A 16,023-nucleotide genomic window follows, 5' to 3' on the forward strand; every position below is an offset into this window, starting at 1 on the left:
TCTAATTGCCCAGGGGTTTCCTTGTTGCGGGTCCCTCACAGGAAGGGCTCAGCTCGAGTTGTAATAAACAGACTCTGTGGCAGCAGCTAGGGTCTGAACTCTTCACCACAGCTGGGGCTAAATCTGGATCCAGCTGCACGTAGGCTTCTTCTTGGGAAGTAGTTTAGAAAGCAAGAGGGTCCACTCTGAATGCCATGACTTGGCGCAAGGGTCTCCCCAGACTCTCCTTTAACACAGTCACCTGGATTAGTAATAAACATTTAGCAAACTTCTATCAGCTTCCAAATAGACTAGCTATTTTTTGTCATTAAGTAAAAGAGTTTTCTACTAAACACAAGAGGTTTCAGAGATACAAGCTGAGGGTACTTTCAGACACTAACTGAAAGTAAGACATTAGGCAGAGCATCAGAAACAGAGCAAGGGTTTACTCTCTTAACTTGCTGGTACACAGCCAAAGTACAAGTAATTTGAAAGTCACTAGCCTCCCTGTGACTCAGTAAAAAAGCTTGGTCTTATCAATTCTGACCAAGTTAATATTTCACAGCTAGGGACATTTCATCCATTCTAGTTCAGATCTGAGCGTCTCTCAACAAGTTTAACTTTCCATGACTGCCTAGCCTTCACAGAACCTTCAGTTCAGTCTAGACAAAGGATCACTAGACAGTCTGCTGCTAACAAAATGGTATCCTTTCAAGAGATACAATTCTAGTGCATAAGGAGGTAAGATGCCCACTTGAATTCATTTGAGTCAACACAACCTACCAAATAAAATAAAAGTTACAGTGAAGAGGAAAGAAAAACATGCTTGGAAGATCAATTTGACAAACACTGGACAACACATCTGGGCTCTTTTTGGAGCTGGAGAATCCCAATTCTTTTCCTCTTACAAAGGCAGATCTGTTCAGCAGTCTTACCTAACCTTCCCACCTTCATTCCCATATCTCAGTGTTCTTGATGCGGACAATGACACAAAACCCAATAGTTTTCATCTAGGCTGCCTTATATATCATGTTACAGTGAGACACTCAAAATAAAATTAAAAAAAAAAAAAAAAAGAAAACCACATAGTAGAATTGGAAGCAACAACAACCAGGGTAGCAAGGTCTCTAATCCACTACTGAAAAAGTTTTTCAGTTTGCTGACTGAAAACAATTCTTCATCAGTTGGCAAAGCAGCAAGGAGTGAATGAGAAAGAAAACAAGTCCCTTAAGTAACTTGTTCCATACAAACATCCTTAAATAGGAAACAGTATACAGTTAACTTTATCCACTTCCTGTTTCCACATTAGATACGTTGCCACCACGGCCATTGATCAAACCATCTGGCAAAAGCAGTTACTTTATGGCAAGTAAAAATATTTTCCACTGCTGTTTCTTTCATTATTTGAATGCTACAACTTCTATTTTTGCCCTGCTCAACTTCCGCATTAGTAAGTGTAAGTATTTCCTACTAAACCAAGTTTCCAAAAATCTGAAATCCTTAGACATAAAGAACAGGTTTATTCAGAACCAAAGACAAAGAAATTATCCCTCCCCCAATCAGATATGTACTTTTTAATGGGAGTGCTGTTAGCTGCAACTGAACTGAGGTGTTGACCCAGCTGAGCAACAACAGAGAGAGCAAAAAAATACAACCAACCAGTACTCAAGAAAGTGGGTTAAAGAAGTGGGAAGTAAAAAAAAGAAAGCATTGAGAAGACAGTAAACACAAATATCTAATGTTGAAATGGATTATAAATCAAGACCATTTCACAGGTTTTAATCCACCAGTCAAAATGTGGTAGGAGAGAGAAGTAAGAATAGCTCTACCCTTCAAGCAATGTGGAAATGTGCCTATTCCTTGGCAGGCAAGGCTTAATCTAAGAATAAACAACTGTGGGAAGTCAGAAAAACTCTGCAAACTGCGTCAAAAAAAAAAAAAATCTTTTCTATGGTTTTGTAAAAGCCACAAATCAACTTGAGAGTTATCCTGAACCAAAGACCGTCTTTCCGAAATACCTAGCTGTCATAACAAAGAATTGGTCACTGATTTTTTTCCCAATTCCAGTGCTCCAAAGAGCACTGTGTGATCAGCATAAGGCAGTGCTGTTGCCAGAGCATTCACGTACTTCAGAGACAAGTTATTTTACTGTTGCTTGGTATTTGGTACAACTGGAAGCATAAGACTCAAATAATTTCTTTTTAAATAATAATAATAAATTTGCAGTTTTATCTTAGTACCGTGACACACCAATAACACACCTGAACAGAATGTGAGGTCTCTGAAGCACAACATCAGCTATGCTTGTACCATGAAGAGAAAGTCACCTATGAAAGTGAAGCAAGAGGAGGAACAGTGCTCTCCATCAATTTGTCATTAGATAAAATTTTAAAAGTGTATCAGAATTACTAATATGTTCTCACCATTACAAGAGTTAGCATCCAGCTCTGTCAGTCCCAGCCATAAGAAGTTTGTCATTGTTTGGTGGTGTCTTTTCAGAAAAAAAAAAAAAACTACGCTAAAAAAAAGGTTTGCAGTTGAGACTTAAATGCATTTACCAAATTTCCAAGCCCTTCTCCAGTAAAGATGTCTTGTTAGCATACAAGAGTTTCCAAGCTTTGATGAGGTCTCTAATTCCACAATTCAGTTAATGTTAAGCATGGGTAGCTTTCAGCATGAAGCAGCAGAACTTCAGTTTCAGTCTCTCTGTCCTCACTCCACAACATAGAACCATAGGATAGTTTGGGTTGGAAGGGACCTTTAAAGGTCATCTAGTGCAATGCCCCTGCAAGGAGCAGGGACATCTCCAACCAGATCAGGTTGCTCAGAGCCTCATCCAACCTGACCTTGAGCGTCTCTAGGGATGGGGCATCCACCACCTCTCTAGGCAACCTGTTCTCTCACCACTCTCACAGTAAAAAAAAAAATTCTTCCTTCTGTCTAGTCCAAATCCACCCTCTTTTAGTTTAAAACCATTACTCCTTGAAGACAAAAACCAAAACAAAACAAAACCAAACCACACAAATTGAAAATCAGTCTTGACTGAGCATAAGAAAGAAGCAGACACTGTGGAGTCCACTTCCCAGTAAAGCAAAAAGGGTAAAATACAAAGAGCTAAGAGGAAGAGCACATTACTAGGCAATTTCAAATAAGGGTGCTCGATGCTCCCTGCTTGCATACATTTCTAAAGCTACCAAGAAAAATCCTAATTATGTAACAGGTTCACTGTACACTTACTACCTACTTACCTACACCATGCAAAAGCATCACGTCTCACGAATTACAGTTCCCCTAGAACGCTTACCAATTACAATGTAATCAACAATCCTAAATAAGGCTCATTACAGAGGCACCACTTTGGAACTGCTGATATTAATACTTTTCAGCAATGACTCCACGCTGGGGAAAAAAAAAAAAACAAACATGTTTACTTCATTTTAAAGATGATTCAGTATCAGTTTTGCCTATAACTAATCAAAAAAAAAAAAAGGAAAACATGAAAGGAAAACATTAATATTAGAATCTTTGATATTAACCTCTCCCTGCCTCCCTCAGGTTAAATAACCCTCTTGACTACACAGCTGGTTACTTTTTTGCACAGAACACAACAGCAGTTGCTGCATATTTAGCCCCACAAAGTTCTACTTTATAGTGAAAAGCAATACAAGTTATTTTCCTTAACTGGTTCATTTCCTCTAAAAGAAGGTCTTGCTGCAGTAACGGTAATTCCAACAACCCTATTTACGATAATGATGTTCTCATTATAGAACTTGAAAGTCTCTATGGATATCTTCCGATCCACCAGCAGTTCCAATTGTAATAACAAAACAGCAGAGCTTTAGAAGCCAACAGTATCTACAGTTAGAAGTGTCTGTAATACAGGATTAAAGCAATGACTTTTATCCAGAGCACAGCTTGTTCCCTCAGAGCAAAACAGATGCAGGCCATCCTCCACCTCTGCTAGAAAGAATCATTTTTTTTCATTAATAGAAAAGCATCCTCTTAAGGACACAGCAACTTAACTTCATTACTAGTATAAAATTAACTGATTATTAGCTGATTTACATGTGTTCTAGAGAGCTTGTTGTCTTTCCATCAGAAAGAAAGTGAGACAGACAAACACCTACCACAGAAACAGTGTCCCATTCACACCAAGTGTCACACTAAATTACACTAAGCAGAATCAGATCTTGACTTAACCAGGCAGTAAGCTAAAGTCCTAGTTCTTCCTAGGCTTATTACAGGCAAGCACAAACAGAACACATTCTCATCTGAAGTTATGAAGATAATCCCTACCAAAAAAAAAAACCAACAACAACAACAAAAAAATCACATCACAAGTAACATGTGCCTTCAAATTTCATTAACATAAAGTAAGAGTTAACCTATTAATGCCCCCCCTTAAGTTCTGTTAATATGTCAAGTGTCTATGGCTTTCCTTCTTCAGTCAAGACTCCCTCTACTTTAATTCTTCATCCAGTCCATCCCCAGGCGGAGCGCGGTATTTCCACAGGCACTGCAGGACAGCTGCAGGACGCAGAAGACAGACAAGGAATAGCCTACACAGGTGCACTGACAGCAGCACGCATTTCTCATACAGAACTCACAACACTTACTTACACATTGAAGCCTGTCAGAAAGATGCAGCTCTCCCCGCAACATGCACACTCCCCGCACAGCTTACTGATGTCATGAGGAATTTATAGCCTTTGGAAGTCCTAGCTGGAGGGTAGTAACAAGGACAGAGTAAATACACAGTTGTTACCAGATTCGTCACTTCTGCCCAAAGGGTCACTTTACCACAAATGTAAGGTTACAGTATGTCAATGCCTCTAGCCAAACTGCTCACGCACGCACACTCCCTCCTCCTCCTCTGGAGAGGGTTAGGGCCTCTTTTAGCGCTTTGCATTGCGTACTCACAGGCAATCGGAGCACTGGTTCCTTTACACCATGCCCACACTGCAGCAAGTGTCAGGTGAACCGGCCGTCACAACTCACGTCGCCACACAAAAGGAAATCCCACATGACCCCATGGTCCAATCTAAAGCACTCAACCTCTGCACACCACTTCCTCCCGTCAGCACCCAGAGACTCAAAACCAGAAAAGCCCAATCTGTTACACAGGGTGTGGACTACTACTTTTAACTATAGAAGGAGAAGTATCAGCCAGACAATTATTCCAGGCTGACAGAGAACTATTTATGTCACAACTGATCTCTGCCCATTGCTGGTATGCGTATCCATTTCCGCTATAGCCCACGGTCATCATAGCCTAGGAAGTTTTTATTAATTTGTGGGGGCTGCAGGAAAATTTTTTTAAATCTCACAGCAACTTTTTAATTATGTCTTCAGACCATGCAAAAAACACTTACCAAAGGGTGAGATTTCGAAGTAAGAAAGATACATTTTAATAGTTGCAGAAATTGGCCTAAATTGTAAGTTCATTAGTTTCCAGAACTCACCTACCTCATCTAAATAGACCAGCTGCTACTGCAAGGTATGATCTACACAGATAAAAAACAAAAATCATAAGAAGTTTACCTTCCCAGCACAAAACTGCATGCTCTGTTGCCCCTAGAGTACAGACCAAAGCTAATATAAACACAGAAGTCCAAACACACAACTCTGTGTTTGACTTCAGTCAAGGACATGCTTCATCCCAAGCATCCCAAGTCATGCTTCAGAGGGAACTGAGAAGGCAAGCCCTGCACCCTGAGTCGCCATCAAAAGCTGCAACCTCAGCTACCCCTTCTTGCACTTCACCTGTCCTTGTAACAGCAGAGGACTTCCACAAACACAAAGCAACGCGCACCAGGAAAGTTATATGGGTTAAAAAAAAACCCAAAAACCAAAACCAACCCAAAACATTACAATACTGGAAAAGTTATCTCTTTCAGGGATGTCAGGTGAGTTCCCTTCTTTGCTTCATTGGAGGGACACGCACACACACTGACAGGAATGCAAGGCAACTGCACAAATCCCATTGGACAGGATGGGCTGCTTTTTGTAGAGAAACTAGCTAAAACGAACCATAAACTACACCCCATGTTTGCAACTTTTAAACCATTCAGAGAAAGCACACAAGCCCCTTACTACCACCCAATTTCCAGTCCTTTTTCCCACAATATTTTTTTTTGCTACTCCTTCTGTTGTGCCAGTGCAGTTACCCTTGATGACACACCTGTAAGCTCAACTATTTCACTGATTCAGCCCCAAAAGCAAGGCACTACAGACATAGAGCTGTACAGTCTCTGCAGTAACTATCTGCATCCTTTCCCTCAGGGACATGAACATCCTCCTCCTCACTCAGGTACATCGCTACTTAAAGCTGCAAGCTCACTTTTTGACTACTCCAATGTACAAACTCGCAAAAAGCACTAATTCAAAAGACAATCAAAAGGAGTCCTCCACAGTGGAACTCTGAACTGCAGAAGGGGAGAATAAATAGAGGGTCTGACTTCCAGGAGGACCCTCCTGTCTGGGACGTGATTTGTGACATTGGCATGACTCTATACTTCTGTTTCCAGTTTACAAAGAAGTAGAAAGTTTGGACAACTTGCATGTCCTTCACACTTCCGCCCTGAACATATCACTTAATTGCCTCAAATAGAAGATTAGAAATCCCACCATTCAAATAAGTGAAATGGACATCCAAACAGCCCACCACAGTAACTTTTTTTTTCACTTGCACCTTAACACTTCTTTGGTGTTCCCTTACTGAGAAATATGTTCACTCTGAAACTGAACTATACAAGCTGTGCCATGCTTCTACTCAGCATTATTTGAATTTACATAGTTCACATTTAGCAGAAGTCACAGGACTTCTGGTGAAGTGTCAGACTAGCCATTCCATCTTCTAGAAGTGACTGGCCATGAGCTACCCTGTATTTTCCACTGATAGAGGGAGCTATAGCCATATACAGCTCTTTAATCCAAATTACATTAAAAGACACAGACACTGAGCTGCCGTTGAATCTCTGTTTCCCAAGGTTTTAAAGAGACTTTGCTTGAGCTCAGTAGAACGCAGCTTAACAGAGCCAGCTACTTCAGTGGTGTCAAGTAGCAGTACACAGGCAGATATGTTTAACTGGATTTTCCAGAGTTGCACATGTTTTTCATGCTAAGATTCTCCATCTGGACAAGGCACAGATTTAGATACTCTTTAATACTACATTTATGCCACTGAGTCTTACCTTAAAGTTCTTCCTCTGATCCAAGTTACACACTTAAATTTAGCTAAACTGCTTTGTCTCTAAAATTTAGTTCCTATGCTTTTCACTCTTCCCTTAACAAAGAACATAATAATTAACGTAATTCATGTATGATAAAGATGTAAGGATACAGTAATTAGATTAAAATGGATCAAACACCCCCATCTCCCTTTCTCCCTCAATACAGTTATTACGATTACTTTTCAAAATATTTTTCTGTCTGGGAAGGCCTAACATACTGTACTTTGTAAAGTATTCAGTTACGCTACAATTTATTAAAAAAGAAATCAAGAAGCACTTAAGCCTCACATCATGTGCTATGACTCTTTTCAAAGTCACTATTTGTAACTGTTTTCACAACAAATTACTGTCTCCTCAAACTAAAGTGGGAAAGTTTTGCAGAGAATGTGGAATACTTCAGTTTTTGAAATGATTTTTCAGCAGCTTCTAGCCAGGTGAGCTACAAGAACCCTAAAAATCTGCATCAGCTTGCTTCATCTAAAAGGCCTCTTTACAAAAGCCACAACTGATAATTCTACATCTCTGCAGTATTCTCAGCAGCAAGGTCAGGTTTTGCCACAGGAGTTCAGAGTAGCCATTTAACAGTGAACTACTATTCATACTTTTTTCAAAAAAAGAAAAGAAAATGTTAAATGAAAAAAAAAAGTAATTTGCTCCAGTCCTGGAAACTTACTAAGTTTGCAGAAAAGGAAAAAAAAACCAAACAACCCATGACTTGGAGAGCAAGTTTAGCCAGCTGCCCCACTGGATTGGGAATCAACTGTCCTAAGGAAGAGAACTCAGACAAAACATCATCTTTCTAGTCCATTCTTTCTTGGTAACAACAAAAGCCAGTGTGACATATTCTACTTTTACAATCACACTTCCCTCAACTAAAGCTAACAGGAATATTTCTTCTTTCTTCTGGCCACCTATTACTAGTTACAGCCAAGTATTACTACCCACCTACTCAACACTGCGCTTCTTAGAACGAGTACTGCCAATAGGTGCCAGACACAGAAATCACTGCCTTCAGAAACAGGTTTCCTCCACACCTCTCTCTATTTTGATGACAGACAGTCCTTGTACATCCTCCAATAAGCAGAACTGTAGGATTTCTGGAGAGCAAGAGTGCTCGTGATGCTGGCTCCTAGGGACAAGAAGAAACCAAAGCAGTGCTGCACACCCAAACACTGGCTTGCAAAGTTTATTTACGACTCTATTGCACAGTGAATGCGTAAGAGAGGTGGAACAAAAACATGATACACTCACTGCATCATAACAAAAAATATCACTGCTACTAAGGTCTGAGATATTAGATTGTCTTGCCTTACTACATGGTAACAGAGTTGCTTCTTTACTGCAGAATGAGATGACAGGCAAGTCTTCACTTGCTCGATAAGAAAATCTTGCTTTTAGCAACTGGTGTTTGGGGATAAGCACACAGGTCTGTGACACTTACTAATGACTTAGTTGAAATATTTTTTTTTCCAACTTGAGAGGGCTTAGAAAGCAGGAGAATAAATTTTTAGCACTCACACATAAATTCTCACATTTCTGGCCATCCAAGCAGACACCTGACCACCTACAGCACAAGGGACTTGGACATACCCAGGCTCTAACCAGAAAGCACATCAACAGCAGCACCCATCGACCTCTGAAAGACGGTTCTCAGGTCTTCAGTTGCACCATTTTCCTCTCTTTTCCTCCACTGAGAGCAGCGATCCACCATTTCTGCTCCCTCAAGTTGAGCATTGTTTCTATTAATCCAGAAGAAACAGCAAGTGTTAAAATTACTGCCCACCAGATGGATGTGGTCTGCCCGGCTGTACTCCTGTCAGACTGTCCCCAGCAGCTATTTACCTTATCTCCACCATCTGCACTGGTGCCACACAGGAAGAGAAAGCCCTGTTACTTATTTGAAACTTTCCTTGCTATTGCAAGTCCTTTTGGTTGGGTAGGGCACAGGAGACTTACTTAACAAGACAGGAGGCATAAGATTGTACATGCTTACCACCCACTCTCATATTGAGTCATCCCACTCCATGATGGTACGTAACGTGTGGTCTGCCAAAAAGCAATTAAGTTCCTTCTCTCTTTCAACATGCAACCTCTGTGCCAAGAGAGGGCCCAAACAAGAACCTTTATCCAAGCCAAGTCATTGGCCTCCAGCAGTTCCAGCACACCCATCAGGTCTAGAGTTTCTTCCAAGCATACTGGCAATAAAATGTCAAAGGAACAACATAGATCTGTGGAACCAAACATGCTTCCGCAAAGTCGTATTTCTCACACAGATTTACTGGAACTACAAGAAGTAATCTATCTCCCTTTAAGTTTACATATAAAGTAGAACTGTCTTTCCGTATGGCGGATGGCAAGCTTTTAGCCACAATCACCAAGACAGCAGTACCCATAACGACAGTAACTTCCACTGCTCTAAGTAAAGGCTTCATTAAAAGACACTACATGCTGCTTTCCACAACAGAACAGCAGCAGTTCAATATACAAAGAAAAAATAAAACCTTAAAAAAAAGTTGACTCTTCCTTTTTGTTCTAATTTTTTTCCATCCACAGCCAAAATATCACCACCCCACCTTCCTCAAAAAAAAAAAAAAAAAACCACAGAAAAGAGAAGGCAAGTTATTACAGACAAACAGATTCACTTCATAGGTATTTCGCTCTCACAGAAGTTTACCTGTCAGCTCTGCCTCCCGAACAGGCACCTGGTGCTTTCCACAGTAAGCCCACTTTTTCCCATATCCCATGTATCTTTTATCCCTCACCCTTAGGAAGAACAGCACACTGATTAACCAAAGTGAACATTAAATAAGAAAGTTTAATTGGAACACATTAGATACACTTCCTTTTCCCCTCCCGGAAACCAACAAAGACTTAAGCCACACTTTTTTTTTTAATCTACCCAGCTTTCAAACTCAGTCACAGTCAACCAAGGGGCTCAAGCAGATGAATGAAGCAAGCTCTAGGAAGCCAAAAAAAAACCCCCAAAAACCAGAAAACCAAAACATGTGAACAATAAAAATAAGTCATCGCAGAACAATATAGGTAGTATAAAACTGGAGTACATATCCTTACCTTGAATAGGTGGTCACAAGGAAAAATACTACTTCTGAGCAGGCATATTGACAGGTAAAACAAAGTTTTACCTGAAATAAAGAACCTCAGAAGCAGAGACAGCTATCTAATTTTATTTAATAAAGAAGAAATGACTAGTCATGCTTAGTTTTCCCATGGTTCTTTTCTCATCTGTGCTGCTGGTATAGCTTGCCCCTCATCTTAGATGCAGATGTGCTCTGACAGCAGGAGAAGTCAAAACAGGAACAGGAAAAACAGATGAGCTATGTGCTAAAGCACAAGCCTTTGGAATCAGCTGACAAAAGGAGTTCAAATTTTACATTCTTCAGTTGAGTAAGATCTACTTCTCAAACAGACAAAACCATACAAATCAGATTGGGATGTTTTAAAAACAATCGTCCTTCATGAGAGGAAATGCCCTCGCTAACACTTCCCAACTCCACATCGTCAACACATTCCTCACTTTTTAAGGTGCAAAAGGCACTACAGTGGCTTGTTCCACCTTCTCAAAGTCTCCGGGGGAGTGCAGGTACCACCATTTCTCACCACTGAGACTGTTCTTCCAGGCTGGAATTATGAAACAAAATTGGTGAAGAGTCCTCAGTGTAAACATGAGAGAGAGAACAGCCAATGCTGCACAGTTCTATAATTTATTCTAAATTTCTAATTTATTCTAATTTATTTATTCTAAAATTCTAATTTATTCTACAGTTTATTATTAACTTCTGGGCCTTGCGGCCCAGAAGGCCAACCGCATCCTGGGCTGCATCAAGAGGAGTGTGGCCAGCAGGTCGAGGGAGGTGATTCTCCCCCTCTACTCTGCCCTGGTGAGACCCCACCTGGAGTACTGTGTCCAGTTCTGGAGCCCCCAACACAAGAAGGACGTGGACCAGTTGGAGAAGGTCCAGAGGAGGGCCACGAAGATGATAAAAGGGCTGGAGCACCTCTCCTATGAGGACAGGCTGAGAGAGTTGGGGCTGTTCAGCCTGGAGAAGAGGAGGCTCTGGGGAGACCTGATAGCCCTCTTCCAGTACCTCAAGGGGGCCTACAAGAAAGATGGGGAGAGGCTGTTCAGTAGAGCCTGTTGCGATAGGACAAGGAGTAATGGTTTTAAAATAGAGGCGGGTAGATTTGGATTGGAAATTAGGAAAAGATTTTTTACGATGCGAGTTATAGAACACTGGAACAGGTTGCCCAGAAAGGTGGTGGAGGCCCCATCCCTGGAAACGTTCAAGGCCAGGCTGGATGAGGCTCTGAGCAACCTGACCTAGTCAGGGATGTCCCTGCTCCTTACAGGGGGGCTGGACTAGATGACCTTTGAAGGTCCCTTCCAACCCTAACCATTCTATGATTCTATTAAGCTACTGGTGGAAATAGGCAACCACTAGCAAGTTCTTTGATCATAAGTGCAGCAGCTACTGCAGCAGTGAATGAAAAGCTTCAGTACTCAAACAGAGTACTAACCAGCTTTTTAGTTAAAGATGATGCTGGTTTCATGTTGAAATTAGCTCTGAAGATAAACTGTCCAGGCTGACAAAGTGTTTGTCCCTGCTTGGGCAGTTCAAGAGAGTATGGCATGCATCATCAGACCTTCATTACCTAAATTTTCCTTAATAGGTTAGTTTAGAGCTTAATTGGCCAAGTTGTCCTTAATACAAGCCTTAGAGTTAACGACAGCAAGGGCACCAAATCACTTTCAGATCTGCATACAATCCTTAGTCTGGCTGACTGTGGCCAAACAAGGCATTCTTTTAGCATCTAGATACTTCTTGATCATGATCCTTTTGGTGTGGCCACAACCCTCACGTGCACATAGGCCAAGGTTGGGTTTGTTTTGTTTTTTTAATGGATAGGGAATCCCCAAGTAACCAATTAAGCTGGCTTTAAGACTTTGAAAAACCAGGGCAGCACAGAGTGAACTTAATGGGAAGCAGATCTGGCCCACTATTTTAAGTAATCTTTAGACAGTGGCGGGGGGAGAAGGCTTAAAGTTTTTGCTTGAAGACTGCAGTGGCTGGGAGCGCTATTTTGCCCTTAAAGTTAAGCGTATCTGTCCTAGATTTGCAACCTGTTCCAAAAGAATACTAATATGAGCACTTTTAGTAGGCAAATATAGCGCCATATAGTGTTTAAGCGTCAATGGCACAGCACATTCTGAGTTCACCAGTGGGCACATCACAGGCATCTTTCACTCTGATCATGTAGCATCCAGGAAACTGCTTCCTAGCAGAGGATGACAACACATACTCTAACACCTGGGAAGTAACTCTGCACAGGAAAATCTCTATTTTAATAACCATTTGTTTTCCCAGATGAGCATACTATCTCATTAATACAGCCTCTTAGGCTCAGGTCTGCAATTTGTATTGGTGTTTTGTTTTTTTTTTTTTTAAGAAAACCCACAACCCAGACTACCACACTTGCATTAGCTTGGGAAAAAAACAAAGACTTATTTACACTTCATACCATTTCCTTGCTGTGCCCACTGGAAAGCTACAGCTGCAGGACAATGAGGCATAAATCAGCAAAAATGAATATCGATAAACATGGTAACTAGAACTCCCTTGAGCTGCAAGAAGCATAAGGAAAACAACAAATTTTATTTGTCAGGGACTACAGCAGGGGACAGCTACCTGCTACCTTAAGCTTGGACTTTAGAAGCAGGTCAGTGTCCTGTTAAGTAGGAAACGACTTCAAGGTTTAGTTTAAGATACCTTTCTTCAAAGCTTCAGGGATCAAGAAGTGGTCACAAGTCCCGGCGAATCAAAATTCTATGCTAAAAGCTACATTCACATAGTACAAAGCACATACACGTAAATCAAAAAGCAGAGTTCCCATATGCCACATTCCATGCAAACAACATTATGTAGATGCATGCAGCTCTTAAGAACAAAGCTAATAGTAACGTTCCCCAATTTCCGTTTCCCAACATAATCGCTGCAAATATGTTAAAAAAAAAAAGCTAAAGACATTTTAAAACCACTAACTCGTGCATAAAGTGCTGAAATCACATCTGACTTACTAGCAAAGAGACTGCGGTAAACCTGTAGGCAAAGGCAGCCTACAGTGGTCTAGACAACTTCCGTTACAAAAGCAGTGACTTTCCCCAAGATCCAGCCACTGTCTGCCCTCCCTTCCTGAACTCTGGGATCTCACCAGGAAAAATCCAACCACTTGCTCCATTACCAGTTCTGGCCTGTTTCAACTTTAGAGAATCAAGTACAAGCCTCTGCAAAGAGCATAAGGTCTTTCCCGCTCATCTGGAGAAAGCGTTGCACTTTCTGCAGACTACTGCTCAAATAAAGCCTCTTTCAGGTGCTTTTATGCCTACCTGTCCATTTGTTTGCATGGCAGCTTCTTTTCCTCTCATAAAGCATCAACACGTAACAGCAAACTCAGTGAAAAATACTCTTTCCTATTGTTCACATAGGGCAGATGGGCTACAACTAAGTTGCTAAATACTCATTTTAACAATTGTGAATTCCAACTACTTGCTTGCTCAGAACAGCAAGAGTTTGTTAATAACTTGTTTTCACCGGTAGCACCCCTTATACCAGAAACAAAACTCAGCTCCACAGAGATCACTCTACGATTTTGCAGTGAGTCACTCCAGTATACGACGAGATTTAAGCATTCTGCATCCTCTTCATGTTATGCTTCCATGCTATAACGTTAGGAAGCAGCAGACTATTATATATCTCCACCTTCCAAACGAGAAAAAGAACAAGCTGATTTTTATCATCTCTTCCAAGAACAGCTTCTGCAACTGCAAAATACAAAGCATGAGGATTCCACTGAACTACACAGGATACCAAGTCCCACATACACATTTGTCAGTTGCCCTGCTGTATGAAACATTGCCTCACCTCACCAAACGGTCACTCGCTACACACCTGTTTTCGAAATTCATCCTGGCAAGTTTGTTTTTTTTTTTTAAAAAAGCCAACAACAACAAAGCAGCCTCAAAAAAAAATATCCCAACTCTTACATAATCATATGATTCATAAGTTTTCCTCGGTAAAGTCTGGCCAGAGGCATGCCTCACAAATCACTTTCTGAGGAAGCTGCTGAATGCACGCAATGCTAAAATTGTTCATTTCAGACTGTAAGGTCAGAAATCAAGTCAATACCCCTTCATGTGCATGCCAGGATTGTGATCTACCGTGTTTAAAAGCACCCTTCAGCTAAAACTGCCTCTGTTTTGCAGCATCCTTCTCAAAAGCCAGCCCAGGAGACCCCTTACCATCACCAGCTTTCTGAAAGGTGCTGTCAACCCATTCTGCCTTTGCGTATTTCTGGACTGAGACAAGACAAAAAAAAAAAAAAAACCCTAAAAGTTCAGGTGATCATTTTAAGGGATTTGGGCTGTTCAAAGGACCTTTAACAAAACAACATGGGAAATTACAAACCCGGGTCTATAACGCATCCTGCGCTGACGACAGCTCTGCCCAATTTCCCCTCCCAGACACGACAGCTGCCCGGCCCGCCTCTAGAAGACCCCAGGCACACGGGGCCCAGGAAGGAGGATCCCCCACCCTCCCAGACCACCTGGGCACCCACGCTTTTCGTGCGACCCATCCCGGCCAGGCAGCAAAACCGGCGCTGCGCGGGGGATGCGCGGGGGTCGCGCTGCCCGCGGGGAGGTGGGGGGCCGGGAGCGCGCACCGGCAGAGCGGCGCGGCCAACTCGCACGGAGCAGCGGCGGAGCGCGGCGCTCACGCGGAGCGGCGATTACAGGAAAAAAACAAAAACAAAAACAAAAACAAAAAAAACACCAAATATGGGGGTGCGGGGAGGGGGCTGCCCGCGGCCACGCCGCCGGGACAACTTTCTCCAACTCTCGGCCGCTCCGCGCCCCGCCGGCGGCCAGGCCAGCCCCCGGAGGAGGCGACGGCTGCCCGCCCGGCCCCAGCGAGGGGCAGGTGGGCGGCCGGGATGCCGGTGGACCCGGGCCCAGGCGCGCCGCCGCCGCGGCGGCAGGGGACAACCGCCCGCCGCCCGCGCGGCCAGAGCCCTCTCGCCTCCTCGCTCCGGTTACCTCCTCGCCGCCGCTCTCCTCCGTGCCGTTTCCTACGCTCGCCATGTTCCGGCTCAGCTACTCGCCGCGCCGGGATGACTGCGGCCGCCGCACCCCGTCCCGCTCCCCACCGCCCGGCGGCGGTCCCCGGTCCCCGCCCCCCGCACTTCCCGGCCGCCCCTGCTCGGCCCGGCCCCGCCGCCTGGCCCCCCCCCGCCTCCCCCGCCACCTCCCGCCTCGCCCGTGCGGGGCCGCGCTCGCCACCTCTTCCCCGCCCCGGCCCGGCCGCCGCACAACTCCGGTGGCCGCGCCCCCTGATTTGCATGCCAGGCCCCGCCCCCGCCCGTCGCGCCCGGTGGCTCGCGGGGGGATCGGGCTGCCCGTTGTCTCTTAGCGCCCGGTCCCGGCGTCTCCGAACGAGCCCCGGCGCTGCCCGACGGCCGTGGCGGCAGCGGGGAGCCCCCTGGCACGGTCCCGGGCCCTCGGGCCAGTCGGAGGGTGAGGCCAGCCGGCTCGGCCCCCGGGGCAAGCGGTGCATCGTCCCAAACTGAGGCTGAGGACTCCTTCCCTCCACGAGGCCCTGCTGCGTCCTGCCGTCCCGTATCACCGCCACCAGCTACGCCGGCCAAGTGCAGAGAAGCCTCGTTCAGTCGCTCCTGCTCAGTCCCCCCTGCAGCCCCCTCGGTTGCCAGATGCTGCCCAGCACCTGAAACAGTGCTGCTG

The 16,023-nt window shown here is 43.8% G+C and overlaps 1 protein-coding gene across 1 annotated transcript in view; it reads right to left on the reverse strand.

Moving 5' to 3' along the window:
- TTC39B (tetratricopeptide repeat domain 39B) overlaps positions 1-15,400 on the reverse strand; it is a 72,418-nt gene extending 57,018 nt beyond the window's left edge. The window contains exon 1 of the mRNA XM_086770780.1: positions 15,322-15,400. Within this exon, the coding sequence (XP_086626906.1) occupies positions 15,322-15,366 (45 nt within the window). The 5' untranslated portion in view covers positions 15,367-15,400. The remainder of the gene's footprint in view (positions 1-15,321) is intronic.
- Between the last annotated feature and the right edge of the window lie 623 nt (positions 15,401-16,023).

Source organism: Chlamydotis macqueenii, chromosome Z (genome assembly GCF_036417535.1).
Source record: "Chlamydotis macqueenii isolate bChlMac1 chromosome Z, bChlMac1.mat, whole genome shotgun sequence".
Taxonomy (NCBI): domain Eukaryota; kingdom Metazoa; phylum Chordata; class Aves; order Otidiformes; family Otididae; genus Chlamydotis; species Chlamydotis macqueenii.